Source organism: Cetorhinus maximus, chromosome 19, assembly GCF_964194155.1.
Source record: "Cetorhinus maximus chromosome 19, sCetMax3.hap1.1, whole genome shotgun sequence".
Lineage (NCBI taxonomy): Eukaryota > Metazoa > Chordata > Chondrichthyes > Lamniformes > Cetorhinidae > Cetorhinus > Cetorhinus maximus.
In genome coordinates this window covers 30,730,435-30,754,853 of record NC_135897.1, presented here as the reverse complement: position 1 = coordinate 30,754,853, position 24,419 = coordinate 30,730,435, and the positions used below count along the sequence as shown (strand labels likewise).

At 43.6% G+C, this 24,419-nt stretch overlaps 1 protein-coding gene across 4 annotated transcripts in view; it reads left to right on the top strand.

Moving 5' to 3' along the window:
• The first annotated feature begins 245 nt into the window (after positions 1-245).
• LOC144693711 (ubiquitin carboxyl-terminal hydrolase 47) overlaps positions 246-24,419 on the top strand; it is a 42,991-nt gene continuing 18,817 nt past the window's right edge. For 3 of the 4 annotated variants that reach the window (XM_078563640.1, XM_078563636.1, XM_078563638.1), the window contains exons 1-6: positions 246-338; positions 519-658; positions 4,915-5,003; positions 7,834-7,965; positions 17,905-18,000; positions 20,299-20,433. In XM_078563640.1, the coding sequence (XP_078419766.1) occupies positions 307-338; positions 519-658; positions 4,915-5,003; positions 7,834-7,965; positions 17,905-18,000; positions 20,299-20,433 (624 nt within the window). In that variant the 5' untranslated portion in view covers positions 246-306. The remainder of the gene's footprint in view (positions 339-518; positions 659-4,914; positions 5,004-7,833; positions 7,966-17,904; positions 18,001-20,298; positions 20,434-24,419) is intronic. The other variant, XM_078563637.1, reaches the window with a different exon arrangement.

The following is a 24,419-nucleotide window of genomic DNA, read 5'->3' as shown; positions in this document are numbered from 1 at the left end:
AATATTCAGCCCTTGTGACACGTATAAACATAAAGTTGAAAACATTTGGGCTGTGTAGCATGTATTCAACATTTTTTAAATTAGTGTGAAAATTGCAGCAGAATTCCAGAGCTATAAGAAATCTTGTGGGTTACATACATGTACATGGTAACTAGCATTCGTTTGTTTATTTTATGTCAAGAAAACCTGTTTTTTTTCTACATTTGTGATCGGTGTTAATAAAGCTTTTATTTGTGATTAGTGTTTTTTGGATTAAGAAACCAAGGATCCACTTGCTACCTGAACACATTGCTTCAGACTCTCTACATGACTCCTGAAGTGAAGGAAGCTATCATCAGGTTTGTACAGTTAATATAATAATGAGCTTCTGAATGTATGTTAGCCATGTGTTATCTAATTATTTTGAAATGTAATGTTTTAGGTTTGAATGTTTGCATATAAAAATCAATGTTTTATGTAAATATCTTACTCTATACTGTAAATGTCTAAAATTGCTAAACAAATCATCCTTCCATTAGCTACGTGGAAAAGACACATGAAAAGATCAATAAGGACACCAGCATTTGCTACCAGCTTAAAGCACTGTTTTCACAGTTAGCAACTCAAACAGCAGATACACATGGGATTACAAAGAACCTGGGCATGAGTGGCGATGATGGTAAGTACAACATGAAGGAAAAGCCAATTTCTATCAGACTGACATATATTATGAAAAATGTCATATCTTGTAAAATGGCATATACTTCCCAGTAGTTCATTAAAAGCATTTTTTAAGTTCCTGACCTTGAAGTCATGGGAAATGTTCATCTGAAATTGCTTCTTCTGCCATTTTATCAGAAGATTTGCCTTAGATTGTGGCTCGAATATACATTCCCAAAATGGGGTTTGACCTATGCGGCGAATATAAAACAGACTACTGGTATTAGTGTTTTGGTTGCCATTGTGAAATGTGAAAGAAAGCATAATACCAGTAATTCAAATTAAATCAATGTGACACATTTTATTAAATGAATTAATTCTATAAGCCTACCTTTAACCACAATAAAATATTTTTTTTAAAAATCAATGAAGCATATTCATTGTCCTCAGCATCCAATGCAAAGAGTTCATCTATTTAATTCTGAGTCATTTTGGCTATGGATCCCATTCTGGATCAGATTTGGTGTTTTCAGATTCAGAATAATTCCTTTACAACAGATGATCTTCCTGCCCATGCTATCGAATTGGATATTCTGCATTTTTTGAACGTTCTGATGGCTAGTTTGTGCATTAATAACATTCCATGATTTGATGACCAAACCAGACAAAACATCAAGTGGGGCAGTGTGCATATTTCCACTTTTTGTAAAGGTTATTTTTCTCCATCAACCCTCAACCTATTCCATTCAGGTGGAATGTGATCCTTGAATGCCTTGCTGAGGCACACATCCAAAGGTTGAACTACTGGTATAACTACAATTTGGGCATTATTTCTTTTCAGGTGCCTTTTGATCTCATCAGTTATATGGGATCTGAACACTTCCACACCTGTTCTTTGTGTAGGCCACTGGGACACCTATTCTACACATTATCAATCCAGAAGTTCACTGCATTCGCATCCATCCATCCATTGTCATGGACATGCACAAAAACCCCTGCAGGGAGCTTGATTTTCAGCATGGTTTTACATTTGGAAATTACCATAGGCTTTAATTTTGTTCTGTTGGCTATGTAGGCTAGTTGCACCATTACTCTTCTCTTCTCATGTCCTGTAGTTTGCGCGAGAACCTTTGTTAAACCTTCCCACTCCACAGTTCAGCAGTTGGGCATATCAAAATTCATCCATTATACCAGTGTGACATCATGGTACTCGTTTTTGCCGCTGTGTGATGATGTATCGCTGCAAACTGGTAATTTTGGCATCAAGGTCTTTTGGTAGTCTCTGAGCGATTTTGTTTTTTTTTTGCTGCGACACTAGACATTTTATTTCTGTAAATCATCTACGCCAACTAGCAGTTGCTCTGAGACCTTTGCTGGACTCAGGGTTTGATTTGGCCCACTTAAGTGCATTTATACACACTGCATTTCTGGTGATGATGTAACCATTCTGACAATTTTCGAGGACCCATCCTGATACATGCTTCTAAGGATCAGGCCAGTGGCTGGCCCATGTTCTCATCGTGCATTTGGACTTAGGCATCTTCTTCAGGGCGGATTCCTTCTTCTTTCTTTTTCACACCAGTTTATCACTAACACCAAATTCCCTGGCGACAGCATAGTTATTTGATGGGTTAGTAACTGTTACGACTTTTAGCTTGTAACCAGCCTCGTACTTCATTCTTTTTGCTAGAGGACCCATTTCTGTACGTTGTTCACCCAGTTTACTCTATGTGAGCACGTCTTAAACTCTCTTGGCAATAAGGCCCATAACACCTGCTTGATCCCATGTGCTGACATATAAGGTGAGTAAAACATGCATTTCTGAGGTGGAAAAATGATGAACTATATTACAATACTCCTTCACCCACAACTGTACCTTTACAGATATATACAGATTTGTAAGGATAACACAAGTTACAAAAGCTATCTTATACTCTAATGTTCACAGTAAGTACACAGTCCATGTACCAACAGGCGACCTGTAGTCAGGCATACCACACTCTGAAACCAAGTGACAGCTGCCACGCCAGACAGATGCTACGGATCTCTCCTCAACTGCCCCCTCCAGATGCTTGTTACACCGTGAGCCAACCAGTCTCACTGAACTCTGTCTTTCACACAAGGGTTTCCAATCTCCACTCTCCAAGAACTTGCTTTGGAATCTTCTCCCAAACTGATGCTTTCTCTCAGATGCAGGGGTTCACCTCCAGGGTTTTGAAGTCTCCTTCCAATGTTCCTCTCCCCTGGGTCACCACATGCATTCACGCTAATATGAGTATATCACAATAGCATTTCTTAGCAGAAAAGGGGTTTGACTTACATGCCAATTATTGGCCTAAACATGATTTTTGGTGCCAAAAAAGTGGGACCCTTTTACAGCCTGGTTATACGCCATGATCTGTGGTGCTTGAAATTGGTGAAACTACAAGATGATGCTTTGCATAAAGCATTTACATGGAAGTATGCCATAGCAAAATTTGAAGGCCATTAAAAGCTATACTGGAAAACACATTGTCTAACTCTCCAGTAAATGACATGCATCATGTCTGCAGAGTAAATTTTCCTGTACTGTACATTGGAGAATTAAGGACTGAGGTAAGCGCACCCTAATTTGTAGTGTTCCTAGTTTTCTCATTAATGAGAACCTGCTTGTGTTAGGAAATAGAGATAGTTTAAGTAAGTTATATTTGTATTTGTAGGTGTTAGGAATGAGTTTTAGCTTAAAAATTTAAGTTTGATTTGTATTTTTGTATCTGGGGGTTAAAAAAGGTCAAATTGAGTTTTAGCTTCATTTTAAAAGGCACCTGCATTTCTAATGAGAGTTTTACGACTGTTGCAGCTAAGTTAAACAAGCGAGAGTAGAGTAGCTGGGCTGTTGCCTAGCAACAGGTGTCCAGAGAAGCAGGTCAATTTCACAGACACACAGAAGAAACTAGAAACATCAGTTTGATTTGGAAGCTGTCTTGAGTTCAGTTGGTTTTGAAGACATCTGCCAGGAGTGACAGGAGCAAAGGGGACAGATAGCCAGTCCTAAGCTAAAGAAAAGACCCCACAATCCAGGGGAGTGGAACAACAGAAAGTCCCAAGCAGACCTTCGAGTCAAAGGAAGAACAGGAACCTGGAAAAGGTCCTATTAAGTGAAGTTTAGGAGTGAGGGACAGAGAGAAAGGCTCCAAGCTTCAGGTTTAAAGAGACAGTAGCTGCAGACAGCAGATTTAAAGTGAGAACAGCTTGCAAGAGGCAAGAAGGTTCAAAGAGATGGCTGAAGGTCTGTAATGCTTTGCTATGGGCATGTGAAGCAGTGGTGTACTGTTGATGGCTGAGTCAGTGAGACAGAATGCATGGAAAACAGCGTGAATGCATGTGGTGACCCAGAGGAGAGGAACATTGGAAGGAGGCTTCAAAGCCCTGGAGGTGAACCCTTGCGAAAGGCATCTGAGAGAAAGTGTCAGTTTGGGAGAAGATTCCAAAGCCAGTTCTTGGAGAGTGGAGATTGGAAACCCTTGTGTGAAAGATAGAGTGCTGTGAGGCTGGTTGGCTCATGGTGTAACAAGCATCTGGGGGTAGTTGAAGAGAGATCTGTAGCATCTGTTTGGAGTGGCAGCTGTCACTTGGTTTTGGAGTATGGTATGCCTGACTACAGGTCGCTTGTTGGTACATGGACTGTGTACTCATTGTGAACATTAGAGTATAAGATAGTTTTTGTAATTTGTGTTATCCTTACAAATCTGTATATATCTGTAAAGGTACAGTTGTGGGTGAAGGAGTATTGTAACACAGTTCATCTTTTCTTGTGTAATAAATGTTTTATTCTTTTGTTAAAAGCTCATTAGCTGACTCCAGTGACTCTGTTCAGTGGCCCCTCTCCAGTATCTAAACAAACAAATAAAAGCTAGGATCTGTCAAGCTGGGTTCCACTCTGGGATCAGGCCTGTCCAGGGGTAACTTCAGCTGGGAATCATAACACTTGTCAGAAATTATATTATTCTGGTCCTCAAAGTGGATAGGATAGGTAGATAAATTATTTATTATAATGTGATTTTCATTTATCAGTTTGGAGATAAAAGAATTATTCATTCACGAAGGCAACCGTTGACCTCTGAAAAATATCCAGTGTTGTTATTGTAATGCTCCGATGTCATTCTCTATGCTGCCACTATATTTTCCAACTCTAATGTTGCTTCCTGAATTTTTATCAATAAATTATAAATTTATTTCAAGTTTAAACTAATTGAAGAATAGAACTATAACATCTACTAATGTATTGTTTTTAAGTATTCATACAACAGGATATAGAAGAATATTTCCGAAAGTTACTGAATGAAGTTGCCACAGAAAGTGAAGGGTCTTGCAAAATATTGCAGGTGAGCTTATAATGGAGGGGAGGTTGTAAAATAAATTCTTGTGTCAATAAAGTTGACCGAAGAAAGATTTGACCCCTGCTCTTCCTTGGGTTTCTTTTTCACGTAAGCAAGTGTTATCTGGATTAATTATCTGATCAATTGCATGAAAGTGACCACATCTTGGGCAGGATTTTCCGGTTCTGACACCAGCGGGCATTGTCACAGGCAGGGCAGGAAAATTTGGAGAGCTGTGGACTTTTAACGACTTTCCAAAATTTCTCTTCCCACCTGCGACGATCCTTGCAGGCAGCAGGGCTGGAAAATCCCGTCACTTATCTTTCACACTTATTACATTTTATACTGCTATAACAATCCATGGTTTGTGGATTGTTGTTGCAATTAAATGTAACTTTTGAGGTATTAATGTGGCATTGATCAGTAATTTAGCAAGTACCATTCAGCTCTTGCTCGTCATCCATTTTCTAAATTATGTAAAGATGCTGTTGACGGAATGTCGGTTCTGACCCTGACAGCAAGTAAGTGCATTGTCATTTTTCTTCTATGGGTTGTGGGCGCCACTGGCTAGGCCAGCATTTGTTGCTCATCCCTAATTACCCTTGAGAAGGTGGTGGTGAGCTGCCGCCTTGAACCGCTGCAATCCATGTGGTATAGGTGCACCCACAGTGCTGTGGGGGAGGGCCGAATTCCAGGAATTTGAGCCAGCGACAGTGAAGGAACGGCGATATATTTTCAAGGCAGGATGGTGAGTGACTTGGAAGGGAACTTCCAGGTGGTGGTGTTCCCATCTATCTGCTGCCCTTGCCCTTCTAGATGGTAGCAGTCATGGGTTTGGAAAGTGTTGCCTAAGGAGTCTTGGTGAGTTTCTGCAGTGCATCTTGTAGATGGCACACACTGTTGCCACTGTGTGTTGGTGGTGGAGTTTAGATAAGCGGTGCCAATCAAGTGGGCTGCTTTGTCCTGGATGGGTTCAAGCTTCATGAATGTTGTTGGTGCTGCACTCATCCAGGCAAGTGAGAATATTTCATCACACTCCTGACTTGTGCACTGTAGATGGTGAACAGGCTTTGGGGAGACAGGAGGTGAGTTACTCACCGCAGGATTCCTAGCCTCTGACCTGCTTTTGTAGCCACAGTATTTATATGGCTTGTCCAGTTCAGTTTCTGGTCAATGGTAGCCCCCAGGATGTTGAGAGTGGGGGATTCAGTGATGGTAATGCCATTGAACATCAAGGGGCAATGGTTGGATTCTTTCTTGTTGGAGATCGTCATTGCCTGGCACTTGTGTGGCATGAATGTTATTTGCCAATGTCAGCCCAAGCCTGGATATTGACCAGGTCTTGCTGCACTTGGACATGGACTGCTTCAGTATTTGAGGAGTCATGAATGGTGCTGAACATTGTGCATTCATCAGCGAACATTCCCACTTCTGACCTTATGATGGAAGGAAGGGCATTTTTGAAGCAGCTGGAATTGTTTGAGCCTAGGGCACTACCTTGAGGAACTCCTGCAAAGGTATCCTGGAACTAAGATGATTGACCTCCAACAACCACAACCATCTTCCTTTGTGCTTGGTACGACTCCAACCAACGGAGAGCTTTCCCTCTGATTGCCATTGACTGCAGTTTTACGAGGGCCTCTTGATGCCACATATGGTCAAGTGCTGCCTTGATGTCAGGGGCAATCACTCTCGCCTCACCTCTAGAGGTCAGCTCTTTTGTCCATGTTCGAACCAAGGCTGTAATGAGATCAGGAGCTGAGTGACCCTGGCAGAACCCAAACTGAGAGTCAATGAGCAGGTTATTGCTATGCAAGTGCCACTTGATAGCACTGTTGATGACCCCTTCCTTCACTTTACTGATGATGAAGAGTAGAAGATGGGGCGCTAATTGGCCAGGTTAGAATTGTCCTGCTTTTTGTGTGCAGGGACATACCTGGGAAATTTTCCATTTTTCCTGGTAGATGCCAGTGTTGTAGCTGTACTGGAACAGCATGGCTAGGGGCGCGGCAAGTTCTGGAGCACAAGTCTTCAGTATATTGCCGGCATATTGTCAGGGCCCATAGCCTTTGCATTATCCAGTGCTTTCAGCCATTTCTTGATATCATGTGGAGTGAATCAAATTGGGTGAAGACTGACATCTGTGATGCTGGGGACCTCTGGCATAATAATTGTTGGCATAATATCTTGCTAAGAACACAGTGCATTACTGGACAAATTTAGCAATCTCACATACCACCACCACCCCCATGGAGAGTAGTATTTTAGAGGAAGACAGATTGGAGCTTTGGTACTACAGTCATCTAGCTCCATTGCCAACTCAAAATCCCTTAGAGTGTAACTCCCACCTGGCACTGAACAGAGCTGTACAAATCCTTTTGCAAGTACCTCCAGCCAGCACTAGACATGCATACAGTGATGGGCAATTTAATTGGGATTAATGTTCCTGGGGGATAACATGGATAAAATGAAACCAGTCAAAGGTCCTAGTTTTGATTGCTGAAGAGAGCACATGAGTGGATTTTGGGTGAAGACTGAACCAGACTGCTCTCTGCTTCCTTGATGAACAAATAGCTGTCTGGGCTCACACACGGAGAATAGCTTGTTCAATGTACCGCAGGGATGTTGATTGATAAGGAACCAAGGCATGCATCATGATCTAAAAGATTTAAGGCAAAAGGAACAAAATTGAATAAATAAAATAAAGGTTTGTTTGGTTTTTTTTTAGTGATTGAGGGAATATGAGGGGCTACAGAAGGATGGAAGAGGAGGTGGGTGGGCTGGAGGAGAGGAAAACATGGAAAAGGAAAAGATTCTTACATCATATTTTTTCCAGATCTACCAGAGTAAAGTGATTAACTCTCTGAAGTGTTTGAACTGCAAGACTGAAACCCCAGAAGAGTGCATTCTTTTGGATATCCCCTTGCCCATTCGCTCATTCAATCTTTCTATTCGTTTCAAGAGTGTGGTAAGTGGCACATCAGTGTTCTTATTTACAATTCTGGCAAAGCCTGCTTAATAATAGGACTACAAAGAGGGTCAGCATCAAACTGTGAATAGTGAAAGCAGTACTAGGCTAGAAATTCCTGTGCTGACCTCTTGTCAGTCGATCTGAAGAGGAATCAGACCTTTATTTCTGCACTTTGTCTTTGCTCCTGACCCTAGCCCGTATCCTGGCATTTAAATATGTAAGGCAGGCAGCCATGCCACTATAGCTTCTTTGGGGCACGTACCTCAGAGTTTGGGGTGAGGAGATTTACTGCAGCACCCTGCTACCATATAAATGGACTGAGCCCAGCAAGTGTAATCAATTTTAAAGGCACATATGAACATTCGAACAAGGAGCAGGAATAGGCCATTCAGGCCTCAAGCCTGCTCTGCCATTTAATAAGACCATGGCTGATCTGATAGTAACCTCAAATCTGCATCCCACCTACCCTGGATAACCTATTACCCCATTGCTTATCAAGAGTCTATCCACCTCTGCCTTAAAAACATTCAAAGAGTCTGTTTCCACTATCTTTTCTGGAAGGGAGTTCCAAAGACTCTCAACTCCGAGAGAAAACATTTCGCCTCCTCTCTGTTTTAAATGGACGACCCCTCATTTTTAAATAGTGACCCCTAATTCTAGATTCTCCCACAAAAGGGAACATCCTCTCCACATCCACCCTGTCAAGACCCCTCAGGATCTTATGTTTCAATCAAATCGCCTTTTACACTTCTAAGCTCCAGTGCATACAAGCCTAGTCTGTCCAACCTTTCCTCATGAGACAACCCACCCATTCCAGGTATTAATCTGGTAAACTTTCTCTGAACTGCTTCCAATGCATTTATACCCTACCTTAAATAAGGTGACCGATACTGTACAGAGTACTCCTGATGTGGTATCACCAGCACTCTGTATAACTGAAGCATAACCTCCCTATTTTTGTATTCAATTCCCCTTGCAATAAATGGTAACATTTCTATTAGCTTTCCTAATTACTTGCTGTACCTGCATACTAGCCTTTTGCTATTCATGCGCTAAGTCACCCAGATCCCTCTGCATCTCAGAGCTCTGCAATCTCTCACCATTTAGATAATATACTTCTCTTTTATTCTTCCTCCCAAAATGGACAATTTCACATTTACCCGCATTATGCTTCATTTGCCAGATCTTTACCCACTACATAACCTATCTATATCTTTTATATCCCCTTTGTCTTCTTCACAACTTATTTTCCTACCTATCTTTGTGTTAGCAGCAAATTTGGCAACCCATCCCCTCCATCCCTTCAGCCAAGTCATTTAAATAAGTTGTAAACAGTTGAGGTCCCAGCACCGATCCCTGTGGCACACCACTCGTTGCATCTTGCGAACTTGAAAAAGACCTATTTATGCTTACTCTCTGCTTCCTGTTAGCCAGCCAATCTTCTACTCATGCCATTATGTTACTCCCCTACACCATGAGTTTTTATTTTCCACAATAACCTTTGATGTGGCATTTTATCAAATGCCTTCTGGAAATGTGAGTATAGTATAATCACTGATTCCCCTTTATCCACTGCACAAGTTATTTCCTCAAAGAACTCCAATAAGTTGGTTAAACATGATTTCCCTTTCACAAAACCATGTTGACTCTACCTGATGACCTTGAGCTTATCCAAGCATAGCTGCTATAGCTTCTTTCATAGTAGCTTCTCACATTTCCCCTATGACAGATGTTAAGCTAACTGGCCTGTAGTTTCCCGCTTTCTGTCTCCCTCCCTTTTTGAATAAAGGGGTTACATTTGCTATCTTCCAAGCTAATGGGACCTTCCCCAAATCTGGGGAGTTTCAGAAAATTAAAATCAATGCATCAACTATCTCAGTATTCCACTTCTTCTAAGACCCTAGGATGAAGTCCATCAGGACCCTTCATATACCAATTTCTTGAAAAATGTTTATTTCTCTGTGATGGATTTTTTCCCCCCAGAAAATTGGTTTATTAAGCTTTAAATTTCCATTGCCACAATATTCTCAGTGGTGGATTCCATTGTGTTTGGTGTTGCTAGGTTGCAGCATTTTCAGCCAGATTTTACCAAGGAATTTCAGGCCAAATTTATAATTTCAGTTTGAATTAAAATTTGGAACACCGGATAAATTCAATAATGACCCATAAAGTTGCATATGCTGGACAAATTCATACGAGATTTAAAAATTGGATATCAAAACTGGCTGTTGTGTTTTCCGTTTCAACTACCTGTGGGTTAAAAGATATTCTTAGAGTATGTGACTTTTTTATTGTTGTACATCAGAACCATGCTAGAAAGTCATTTAAATTAAATTAAGATTTCAGTCAAACTATTATCTGTGACCTTCTGTACACATTTGATTAACAATATTTAATGGCTACTGCTACCTAAAAATGAGTTCCAAAACTGAAATAACAATTACGTTCATGCTGTCTACCTCAACCTTCGTTGAGGCCCATTGAAATAGAATTCTTCAAAATCTCAATATGTGGAAGGGTAACTTTTCTAATTATGTGGCCCAACTTGCAGTCACTTCTGGTAGGATCATATATCAGGAAACTGCAAATGTGCAACTTGTAATTTTCCATCATAAATTTATTCTTTGATATTGGGCTGGATTATAAGCATGCCAATCAGGCAGGTGCGCCCCCGCCCACCCATTAAATTTGGTGTCATGCCATTGCTTTGGAATCTGACATTAGGACGCTGGTCGGCCATTTTAGAGAGGACGAGTGGGCCCTGAAGTCGAGAGCTCGCCCATGTTTTGAAAAATAAATGAATTGCCTTGCGCTAATGAAATAACATTCACCCAAAATTTAAGCGTAGTTTCAAAATTTATGGTTCCTACAGGGGCAAAATGGGTGGGTGTAAATCTCACCTGGTGTATAAGGGTGGATAATGTATTTAAAAGGTTTGACACTGTCTGAATGTGAGAGAGGTTGGAGATAGCAGTTAATATTGCAACATTGGTATTTTGTAGATTTTCCATTTACCTAACATCACAAGAGTGGGTGTTAGAATTTAGGGTTCCCTTTGGGTGGTCATTAGATACAGATGAGCTTTGAAAGTCAAGATCCCTAGTGGCAACCTAGTGCAATGGTAAGAGTTCACTCTGGAGTTGGATCCTTCAGCAAGGAGAAATTCAGGAGGAGGGAGAGGAGGACAGCTGGCTAGGGCCAGCTTCAGCTGACCAACCAGTTGGATGAAGAAGCTAATATGGCAGCAGATGCAGAAAGTGGCTGAGCCAACCACCCCCAAGCGCAAAGATGAAGAAGATTTTCCTCCGCAGGATATGTCAACAGGCAGAGGCTCTACTACTTATGGTTGTTTGAACGCCAGTGCCTTAGATGTTTTTGTTTATCTTGGAGACCCTCATGTCTCTTTGTGACATGATGGCCAGAGAGATTAGCTCCAGATGCTTTGGAGGCCACCCAATGCCGTTCACACTTAAGATGACAAGTGGCCCTGAATTTCTATGCCATGAGCTTATTTCAGGCAGCAGCCGGGGACCTCTGTCGCACTTCACAGGGTGCAATACAGCACTGTGACAGGTAGTCACAAATGCCTTATTCCAGAGAGCTGGGGAACTCATTCACTATATTACCAAGAGGCCAGCCAAGACAAAAAGAGCCAGAGGATTTGGTGTCCCAGCAGGTTTTCCCAGCTTGCAGGGAGAAATAGATTACACCCGTATGGCTATTAAGGCATGTGCAGGCCAGCTAGGTGCCTTCATAAATCACGAGATTCCATTCATTAAGTGTCCAGCTACTGTGTGACTACTGGCAAAGAATTCCAAGGTATGACCATAGTACACTGGGAGTGGTCATGACTCCTACACCTTAAGACACTCCCATATACCATGGTTCTTCACCCCAGCGCGACAATTGGATGGCTGGGTTCTGGGAGACGAGGACTGTCTGCTCAGGCACCTTATCCCCTCTTGCCGTGGCTGCTTGAGCTCAGTGAAAAGGCAATAGTATGCAGCTCAGCATTCATCTCTAGCAGCCACCGATGGGTCTGCTGAATAAGGCTCTCCAGGTGAGATGCCAGCCTCTTGATGAAGGAAGACACACGACGGAGATCGTAGCACTCATAGCCTAGGTGGACTCCTCCACTCTTCCACTTGGGAGATGGTGGTCTAGTGGTATGGTCACTAGACCTGGAGTAATGCTCTGGGAACCTGGGTTCAAATCCCACCACGGCAGATGGAATTTGAATTCAGTAAAATATCTGGAATGAAAAGTCTAATGATGGCCATGAAACCATGTTGATTGTCATAAAAACCCATCTGGTTCACTAATGTTCTTTATAAGAAGGAAATCTGCTGTTGTTACCTGATCTGACTTACATGTGCCTCAAGACCCACAGAAATATGGTTGACTCTTAATTGCCCTCTTAAATCAGTTGTATCAAACTGCTAAAAACAGCTCAACAATAAATGAAACCGACAGCCCACGGCACTGCGAACAACCATGGGATACTCAACCCTGCAAAGCCCTCCTTACTAACATCTGGAGGCTTATACCAAAATTAGGAGCGCTGTCTCGCAGACTAGTTAAGCCTCAGCCTGAAATAGTCATACTCTCGGAATCATATCTTACAATAGTGTCCCAGACACCACCATCAGCATCCCAGCAGACTGCACAGTGGTATACAGTTGGGAGGGAGTTGCCCTGTGAGTCCTGAACATCGACTCAGACCCCATGAAGCCTCATGGCACCAGGTCAAACATGGGCAAGGAAACCCCCTGCTGATTACCACACTGCACTGCACACTGCACCCGTCCTCCCGCCCCCCCCCCCCCCCCCACAAAAGCTGGTGAATCAGTACTCTTCCATGTTGAATACCACTAGGAGGATGCGCTGAGGGTGGCAAGGGCCTAGAATATACTCTGGGTGGGGGACTTAGTCCATCATCAAGAATGGCTTGATAGCACCACTACAAACAGAGTTAGCAGAATCTGACCCAAAAGAGGAAAACACATACTTGGCCTCATTCCCACCAACCTGCCTGCTGCAGATGCATCTGCCCATGACAGTATCGGTAGGAGTGACCACCGCACAACCCTTGTGGAGTTGAAGTCCTGTCTTCACATTGAAGATACCTCCATTGTGTTGTGTGGGATACCTTTCAGTTTTTGTTGGTGACACGAGGTGGTTTTCCAGCACTTACAGTATTTAGTTAATTGGTTGAGCGCTTGCCTTTCAATGTCTCTAACAGTGATTTTCCCCTTTGCCTCTTGATAAGGGTTTTCATATAGAGAGAGAGAGAGAGAGGGAGGGCAGGTTACAGAGATATGAGGAGGAAAAGCCAGCTAGCTATTATTTTGGAATTACTGGAATCTTCCACACAGGAGAAAGAGATTTTAGGTCTTGTTCCTTTCAGGCTAGGAGTTATTCTGCTGCATTGCTCTCACACAAAACCTGGTCACCTGGTCAGGAGCCAATTAAAACGTTGTTGCCAGGCAGCACCGTTGGTCCAGGACTCCTTTCTGGCATCACCCTGTCTTTCATTGCACACTCTGTTCCAGGATTGCAACATTGTATCTATCTCTAATCCTGTTCCAGTGGACATATCTTTCAAATTGCAGCAATTGTAATTTTACTCCACAGTCCAACAGAAAATAAAAAGATATGTTCTTTACAACAGTCCAACAGAAATAAAAAGATATACTCCTTACACTAGCACCTCAAGATTGGGCAACCATGAAGCACTGTGGGCCATCAGCAGAATTGTACACAACCATAATCTGAAACCTCATGGGCCGGCATATACCCTACTCTACCATTACCACCAAGCCAGGTGATCAACCCAGATTCAATGAAGAGTGCAGGAGGGCATGCCAGGAGCAGCACCAGGCACACCTAAAAATGAGTTATCAACCTGGTGAAGATACAACACAGGAATATTTGCGTGCCAAACAGCAAAAGCAGCAAACGTTAGACAGAGCAAAGCGATTCCATAACCAATGGATCAGATCTAAGTTCTGCAGTCCTGTCACATCCAGTCATGAATGGTGGTGGACAATTAAATAACTCCCTGGAGGAGGAGACTCCACAAATATCCCCATCCGCAATGATAGGGAAGCCCAGCACATCAATGCAAAAGATAAGGCTGAAGCATTTGCAACAACTTTGAACCAGAAGTGCCGAGTTGATGATCTATCTCAGTCTCCTCTGGAGGTCCCCAGCATCAAGATGCCAGTCTTCAGCCAATTTTATTCACTCCACATGTTATCAAGAAATAGCTGAAGGCACTGGATACTGCAAAGGCTATGGGCCCTGACAACATGGTTGACTCTTAACTGCCCTCTGACCAAGGGCAGTTAGGGATGAACAATAAATGCTGGCCTCGCCAGCGACGCTCACATCCCATGAATAAATAAAAAAAAAAATCCTGGCAATAGTGCTGAAGACTTGTGGTCCAGAACTTGCCGCACCCCTAGCCAAGTTGTTCCAGTACAGCTACAACACTGGCACCTACCCGGGAATGTGGAAAATTTCCCAGCTACGTCCTGTACACACAAAGCGGGATAAATCCAACCCAGCTAATAACCTCCCCATCAGTTTACTCTCGATCATTAGTAAAGTGACGAAAGAGGTCATCAACAATGCTATCAAGCACCACTTGCTTATCAATAACCTGCTCACTGACGCTCAGTTTGGGTTCCGCCAGGGTCGTTCAGCTCCTGACCTCATTACAGCCTGAGTTCAAATGTGGACTAAAGAGCTGAATTCCAGAGGTGAGGTGAGAGTGACTGCCCTTGACATCAAGGCAGCATTTGATCAAGTGTGGCATCAGGAAGCCCTAGCAAAACTGAGGCCAGTGGGAATTGGGGGGGAAAAACCTCTGCTGGTTGACGTCATACCTAGCACAAAGGAAGATGGTTATGGTTGTTGGAGGCCAATCATCTGACTCCGACCTTCCCAAAGGCCACTAGGGATGCACAATAAATGCTGGCCCAGCCCGCGAAGCCCACATCCTGTGCATGAATTTTAAAAAGTTCCTCAGCTGCTTCATCAATGATCTTCCTTCCGTCATAAGGTCAGAAGTAGGGATGTTCACTGATGATTGTACAATGTTCAGCACCATTCGCGACTTCTCAGATACTGAAGCAGTCCATATCCAAATGCAGCAAGATCTGGACAATATCTAGACTTGGGCTGACAAGTGACAAGAAACATTTGCGCCACACAAGTGCCAGGCAATGACCATCTCCAACAAGACAGAATCTAACCATTGCCTCTTGACTTTCAATAGCATTACCATTGCTGAATCCCCCACTATCAACATCCTGGGGGGTTACCATTGACCAGAAACTGAACTGGACTAGCCATATAAATACTGTGACTACAAGAGCAGGTCAGAGGCTAGGAATCCTGCAGCGAGTAACTCACCTCCTGACTTTCCAAAACCTGTCCATCATCTACAAGTCACAAGTCAGGAATGTGAAGGAATACCCTCCACTTGCCTGGATGAATACAGCATCAACAGCCCTCAACAAGGTTGACGACACCCAGGACAAAGCAGCCTGCTTGATTGGCACCCCATCCACAAACATTCACTTCCTCCACCATGACGCACAGTAGCAGCAGTGTGAATCATCTACAAGAGGCACTGCAGGAATTCACTAAGGTTCTTTAGACACACAAACACAACCATCAGGAAGGACAAGGGCATCAGACACAAGGGAACACCACCACCTGGAGTTCCCTTCCAAGCCACTCACCATCCTGGTTTGGGAATGTATTGCCATTCCTTCACTGTCGCTGGGTCAAAATCCTGAAACTCCATAACATCACTATGGGTGTACCTACATCACATGGACTGCGGTAGTTCATTAAGGCAGCTCACCACCACCTTCTCAAGGGCAATTCGAGATGGGCAATAAATGCTGGTCTAGCCAATGATGCCCACATCCCATGAATACATAAAAAAAACCTTTTTGCCAGAGTGCCCATTCCCTCTGGTATCTCTGCCAGACCTTCATGCCTATCCTGCTGTACGTTCAGCATCTGCTCCTTACTAATGACTCTAGAGCTCGTTATCAGCCTGGGACTCAACATCGACCAGCACTTCCCCACTTCTCCAAGTGTCAGGGTCCTGGTCTGTCACAGCCTCCTGCATCCACTCTGATGATTAGTGTGGTGCCCAACGCAAGTGTCTCTCGAGATGTGCAAACTCATCGAAATGCAAGTATTTGCGCTGGCAGCTGGTGCAGAGTGAAGATGGAACAGCGTACCTCCTGAGGACCCTACCTTTTCTCAGAGGTCAGCACAGGCCCTTCAGGCATGGTGGTTGCTGTGCCCCTGTCTGACCTGCAGCACAAAACCAAATGTCATTGAATTTAAAATCATATTAGCCGACAACAGAGGTTGCAGAATTTTGATAGTTACCCATCGCCTTCCAACACAAGGCAGAATGATTCCCTCTTAGCCTTTCAGCTCCTCACACTCCAATTTCCCATAACTACTTAATTCCTAATATGCCATTATCTGTAGCACAGTCATTCTTTCTCTCACCACCGCCAGCACGACTTCCAGCCTCTCCACAGACTTTGGTTCTGCAGCACCTCCTCCATCTTAGGCAAGAGGAAAGCCAAGCTGGCATGTCCCCATCAGTCCTCGACCTCTCTCTCTCTGGCATTATAAGCCCTCTTCTCATGGACAAAGGGAAAAGAATTATTATCCTTTGAGAAAGGACCATGCCCTCATGATTGATGCCATGTGCTGTTTAATGAAGTAGCTGGAATGAAACCCCACTTCATCTCCTTTTTTCAGTACAGCCAAACCCAGTTGCAAGTGTCACTCTTCCTCAGTGCAGAGGCTTGATAACACTGTGTGTCCAAGGAACATTTATTGACCCTTTTGCCAATTGCCATGTCCATTGCCCACATAATTTCTCAAATATGTGCTTCTGCTATGTGGTTAATGGTTATCACTCACCCTGGCTGAGCGGAGAAGGTCACTTAGCCTCTTGTGGCACTGTAGCCGCATCTGCCGTATGACACTACAGCTGCTGACCTTCTCTGCCACTTCCATCCAGGCCTGCTTGGTCGGTCTTCTTGGTCGGTTTTCCCGTCCTGTGGCATTGACACATTGCACCATTCATTGACAGCCTGAGGGAAAGCACACAAGGAATTGTCATCGAACCGTGGGGCCTTCCGGGTTCTAGTGTCTACCACAGAGCCTGGTTGCTTTCAGTGTAAGACTGGCTGCAGTGCAACTGCTAGTGGGTGGGTGGTGGTAGTGGTGGGGATACTGTGGGCCTTAGTAGATCTGTTCCTTTCACCCTTCACTACCACACAATGGGGGAGCAGCTGATGAGGAATTTTCAATGTTGCTTGAGCAGTCACTTGCTCAGCTTGTGACCTCAATGTGACTAGAGTTTTTAAATAGTTGCCAGCTTAACTGCAGTCTCCGCCCATGGGACTGCAAGAATGATGTTGAGTGCCCTTTAAAAGTCAGGCCAGATCCTTCTTTCGGATCATGGCCCAACGCTGCTGCTGCTGGATGTCTAGGCCTCGGGGCATAGTTCACTGGGTTAGATGACTCCATGGTCTTGAATTAGCCGGCAGTACCAATATGCAGGCTTTAACTGGCCGTGGCACTTAATGGGCCAGAAAGAGAGGGATGGGTGGGAGCTTGTGGGCCATGTACTTCCACTCTCACCAACCCAGCCTGTTATCTGCAGTCCTAAATTAGGTTAGAGACTTGTCATTCAGTCCTGTCAATTTACCTTTCAAACTCTGCCATTGATATTTCCATCTAATGAAACAGTTATTTTGTTGGTTGCTGAAATGAAAATGCTAATATAATTAAAATATCACAAATTACCATTTGTAAAGTGATTAAATTGATGAAAATGTGACAGACAAAAATTATTGATTAGTTTACAATTATTATCCATTTTAGATTGACTCGTTTGAAGATTTCTTGAAAGTTACAACTTTGAGTGGAGACAATTTGTGTTACTGTGAAACCTGTGATGAGAAAACAGAGACTGAGACAGTGAGTTAATTTTCTATTCCTCTAATCCAAATAGCTATTCTGTAGCTTTGTTGTATACATTAATTAGGACAGGCAGAATGTTTCATAGGACAAATACAGTGTTACTGGGTGTATATAAAAAGCATAACCTTGACTTTACTAACAACAGATGTTCAGGCAAGTTTCTTTTTAAGGTTGTTAGAAATCTGATTGTTAGCACCTGATAGTATGGAGAATTCACTGCTTTAGGGATTTTTCTCCTTTTAAGTAGCTTTTCAAGGTATTGTCCACCCAATTCTGGGACCTGTTATATGGAACCGTACAGAAAACAATTATCAATGATGCAGTAAACACAGCAAACCTGTACAAAGAGGTCACTCAGGCACAGATCAGAGTTTGAAGTGGGAGCAAATGATTAGAGGCAGTATGATTCTACATAACAACATCCACACTTCTGACCTTATGATGGCAGGAAAGTGATTGATGAAGCAGCAGAAAATGGTTGGGCCTAGAACACTACCCTGAGGAACTCCTGCAGTGATGGCCTTGGACTGGGATGGTTGACCTCCAAGAACCACAACCATCTTCCTTTGTGCTAAGAATGTCTCCAGCCAGTGGTTTCCCCCGATTCCCATTGACTCCAGTTTGCTAGGGCTCCTCAATACCACACCCGGTCAAATGCGACTTTGATGTCAAGGGCAGTCACTCTCACCTCACCTCTTGAGTTTAGCTCTTTTGCCCATGTTTGGACCAAGGCTGTAATGAAATTAGGAGCTGAGTAGCCAGACGGAACTCAAACTGAGAGCCAGTGAGCAGGTTTTTCTGAGTAAGTGCTGTTCGATAGCACTGTTGACGACCCTTTCCATCACTTTGCTGATACACGGGAGTAAACTGATGGGGCGGTAATTGGCCCTGTTGGATTTGTCCTACTTTTTGTAGATATGACATACCTGGGCAATTTTCCACATTGCTGGGTAGATGCCAGTGTTGTAGCTGTACTGAAACATGTTGGCTAAGGGCACAGATAGTTCTGGAGCACAGGTCTTCAGTACAATTTCCAAAATGTTGTCAGGGCCCGTAGCCTTTGCAGTATCCAGTGCCTTCAGCTGTTTCTTGATATCACGTGGAGTGAATTGAATTTACTGAAGACTGGTATCTGTGATGCTGGGGACCTCCGGAGGAGGCTGAGATGGATCATCCACATTCTGGCTGAACATTGTTGCAAATGAGTCAGCCTTGTCATTTGCACTGATGTGCTGGGCTCCCCCCTCATTAATTATGGGGATATTTGTCTAGCCTCCTCCTGCAGTTAGTTGTTTAATTGTCCACCGCCATTCATGGCTAGATGTGGCAGTACTGCAGAACCCAGATCTGATTGAGGCCATTGACAGATCAATTAAAGTACTTAGTGTACCTGCCCGTTCAACCTTAAGGTTGGCGGGCAGTCCAGGATCCCCGGCAGCAAACAGATAAAACATGAAACCTCATCCACGGGCGGGATGAGGTTTCATGCAGGGTTTTTTAATTTTTAATAAAGTTATTATGTTAATTATGAACATGTCCCATCTCATGTAACATTGTCACATGAGGGGGACATGTTAGGGAATTTATTTTTTTCTATTTTTAATATTTTTAAAAGTGTAAGCGATCTCCCTGAGGCAGCACTTAGCTTCAGGGAGATGTGCATTCTTTCGTGCGCATGCGTGAAAGAGCGCACTCTCGCTTTTGGGGAATCCCCCTCTGCCCGCACAGGAAGCGCATAGCGCTTCCCACCGGACGTCACGCTGGGCGGGCCTTAATTGGCCCGATCACATAAAATGGCGACGGGACCCGCTTCTCCGGCAGGGATTGGCTCCCCGCCCACCAGAGATTGGGTCGGGCCCGCCCGCCCGACAGGCAGAAAATTCTGCCCATGAGCTTAAATACCAACAGGAGAAAGGATAAATAGTCAAATTAGGATCAAAAAACTGTTGAATTCATTTTCTTCTTAAGTTCTTTAAGCCCTCTTCAATATGCTCTTCAGCACCATTGGAACCTTGAATGAATGTTTAGGTGGACATGTTACTTGGACATATTATTGTGTGATTTCTAAATCCTTTGAAGATTATATTAAGGCTTCTACCTTTTCTCAAATGGTTGCTTCCTTTGCCTACTGTGAATGTGTGCAATTAACAAGAGAACCAGTGTATAAGATCTTTTCCACTATTCCTACACCGCAAAATTTAGTCCACATCAGTTCATGGGACATTACAGACACAGAATGTCCCAAAATAAATTGACATCTACATAACTGTTTGTCTGCCCCCTTCTTAATTTCAGAGATACTACTTTGAAAGTCTGCCAAAGATACTGGCTGTGCAGCTGAAAAGATTTGAGTTTGACTATTTCAAGATGTGCTTCACAAAGCTGGATGACGAATTAGAGATTCCACTGAAGTTAACATTTCAGAAGAAGGTACATATTTATTTTGCTTTTCTAGTTTTTTTTCAAATTTTATCTTTTTATGGAATCTTGAAGTCAGCATAATGACAAAATAGCACAGGCTTCATCTCAATTTTAAAATTAAGGGCCAATTAGTGCCTCCCTGTCATTTTAAGAACTTATTAGGTTTACATATTAATTAAATTTGCCGGAAAGTTATGCCTGGTAATTAGCAGTGTAAGTATCCTTTTAACTTTAGTTAATGCAATGCATCAACCTCCCTAGCATAAAAAAAAATTGAAACTGGTGACAGAATTAATTATCACAGAGCTTCATGGTGTACAACACTCACTCATGCTGAGTTGCTGTCAGCAGCAAGTGAACTATCATCATGTGCGTAATGATTAATTAAAATATTCTTGCCTTGCTAGTTCTAATCTAAAATCTCCCACAAGGCCTCAAAGCATCCCACAGGGGGTAGTCCAAGAGGACGATGATGACTCCTCAAAGGAGTCAGTCTCTCTGAGGGTGAACATTCACAAGACTTTGCATGCATCAGTTCAGATGCTCAGTCGGACCAGTAAGGAAGATAGTCACACTTTAACTTGATGTCTCTCACATCACAAGTGAGCAAGAGCAGATGGTGGAGACAGTCAGCAGTGCAGAGTTCATGACAGAGGGCACAGGATACTTGAAGGTCAACTCAGCTGGATGCAGATGCTGACCCTCAGGGTAAGTTGGCAAATAGGATGCTTCTGGAGCAGGAGCAGGGAATGTGTGATGTACTGAAGGAGCTCCGACTGTTCTATGCACACCTGCAGGGAGACTGGAGCAGTCCATCTCAAGCATGAAGGTAGCATGATGTCACAGCATTTGCAATGATGTCTTCATCCCTGGAAAGAATGATCACTGACATGTAGCATCAAACGTGACAATCACACAAATGCATGTCGAACCCCATCAATGTCCAGGCAGGAAGGCGGCGGTGTCCCTACTTGACACCCTCTCGTCCATTTAAATGCCTCCCTGCCACCAAACCTGCCATGGACAGGGTTCAAGGTTTCACCCAGCATAGGTGGCACCCATGCTAATCTGATTGATCACAGTTGCAAAGTGGAGATCAGACACACAACCTCCGAAGTCGTGAGTGTCATCTGCAAAGTAGTGAAATTAAGTTGGAAAGTCATGATAGTAGCCTGTGTGCTTTGAGCAAAGGCCTTTCACAGTTATGCAAAAAATAGATGTGAGTTTTCAATATTTATGGGAATTTTTGATTGTCATTTCTACAGCTCCCCTCAATTATCCTGTGTTCTCACCTTGTTTTCACTGGTGAGTTCCAGGAAGCCAGGAAAACCAATTCACCAGTAGTTAAATCCTAAAACCCATGTTAATATCACTATTAATGAGATATTAACGAATTGAGCAAAACGACTCCCCTTCCTGAGGAGATTGTTCATAGGCATTCTAACATGCTGCAATTAAATGAGGATGTTGATGTGTTCGGGCTTCCTGGCGTGTTGTCAATTTCAGCACTTTTCAAACCCCACCCACTCCCAAACTCATAAGTAAAACGAGTGCAAGTAAAAACTTCTAAGTTTATTTCTCTTTCTGTAACTTATAATTCTAATGCACCCCCTTTCATTTTCCTCTACTTATTTATCAATCCTTAAATGTCATTGGTTAAGGATCTTCACTGTTGGTCTCACTATTGACTATGGTCCCAGATGCCCTGTTATCCTTGTCCCTCACTTGCAAAAGTTACGGTACAACATGGGGAAAAATTTTCCCCCCATTGGAGGGGGAGCTCAGGAGCGAGTGTGGGCAGGTGCGCCTCCGATCGGCATCCCCGATAGGGGGTGCGCCACAATTTTACATGGGCGGGCCACCATTTTACGTGGGCAGGCCAGTTAAGGCTCGCCCAGCATAACGCCCTCCAGGAAGTGCTATGCGCTCCTCGTGCGGGTGGGGGGGAGTGCAGGGATTCCCTCAGCCGTGAGTGCGCTCTTTCACACATGCGCACGAAAGAGCGCACTGATCTCCCTGAGGCTAAGTGCTGCCTCAGGGAGATAGGCCCCAAATTTAAAAATGTAAAAGAGACAAAATTAAAATTTCCCTGACATTGTCACATGAGTTGGGACATGTCCATCACTTTTAATGAAACCTTTGTTAAATATTTTAAAATCCTCATGAAACCTCATCCCGCCCGTGGATGAGGTTTCATGCTTTTTCCGAAGCCCGCCAGGGCTCCTGGCCTGCCCGCCAACCTTAAGGTTGGATAAACAGGTCCATTAATTATGTTCTTTTTAAATAGCCTCAATTGGCCGGTGACAAGTTGGCGGTGCACAGCTGACTCGGCTGCGCCCCCACCCACCTGAAAATGAAAATGACGCGGGGTGACGTCAGGAGTTCCGCTCGGCGTCATTTTACGCGTCAGTGAGCGGGCCCCGCCCCCCCCAAACTAAAGATCCTGCCCGTGTTTTCAAACTGAAGGGTGAAAGAAAAATCTAACCAGTAGCAGACACCACAAGATGCCCATCTCCAACAAGGTTGAACACATTATATCTCAAATGGGGCATAGAGTAATCATGGCACAGAAGGAGACCATTTGACCCATTGGGTTCCTACCGCATGTGCAGTGAACTAAGCCTGGATTTTCACTCCCAGGTCAGGAGTGCAGGGTCGGGACAATTCCCAGCTCCGTAAACCCAACCCTAGAAAAAGTGCGTCAGATGTTGGGATTTTCATTCAGGGCAGGTGGGGTTCTCTGGGAGTTGGGTTTTTTGCCCCAGGAATGACTGCAGAAAATGCTCGGTGTGGAAGCAAGCTGGGTGGAAGGCCTGCCCCTGTGCTTCAGCATTGTGTCCAAGATTTAAAGAAGCAGCCCTCACAACCCCTCACCCAACCACACACTCAACATGCCACATCCATGCCAACCCCTGACACTTCATGTCCTCTACCCACCCCTGATGGCATAGGGACTATAAAGAGCCAACCTATGCCCCTGTATCCACCCCCGATGGAATAGGGCCATGAAGAGCTAACCTATGCCCCTCCACCTACCTTGCATGACCTTTTATAGCTCCTATGCCAACTTAGTACTAACTCATGCCAACCCACCACCCTTTGCCTTTTCACCTACCATTCCAACTCTCACAGTATCTGCCATGGGCAGACCTCAGGATCCATGCTGAGATTGAATAAAATAAAATTCTAAGTATCTATTGCAGACTTTATTTTAAAATATTCATAAGCAGCCATTAATTACCTTTACATTCCTTCAACTACATTCTTATAAAAACAAACATTTCATTCAAGTGCTTAATCCCTCATGAAAATAGACATAGTCCCACTTCAAAGTCTTCATAGCCACTTGGAGCTGTCAAACAAACTGTGAAATGGAAGGCACTCTACTGTGATAATGGAAGGTTGTGGAACCAGTCATGCTGCACTAATCCAGCCAAGGTAACCTTCACGCTTATGTCAAAAGACAGAGTGAAATGGTAAGCAATTTTTTTTAAAAAGACTCTTAATTTTTTTCAAAGATTTAAAGGGCATGAGTTTTAATTGCCTTGACAGCTTGACAGTTGCCTTTCACAGTTCATTTTTATACTTTTGACAGTTCATTTTGACACTTTTGACATTTCTAAAGTGCTTGACAGTTAATGAAATTATGCACAGTTTATGCTCATTCAAACCTACTTTTAACAATTCCAAGGGGCACCTTACCTTTCCCAAGGGCACCTGACTTCCCCCAAAGTGTTCCAGGCCCCTATCCAAAGAGGGACCCTACCTTTCCAAAAGGGTACCTCACCTCTCCAAAGGACTATGCAAAGTTTAGACCTTCTCCAACCAGGTCTAAACTGCACACATCATATTTCCCACCCCTGGCTAACAAAAATCAGACATCATTAGAGGCCTTTGCTGTTTTTTATGGGAAGCTGTCTCTAGGAAAATGCTTATGCGCAAATCCTGACCTGGGGATATTCTTGCCTCCCCAAAAATGATAGGTGCCATATTTT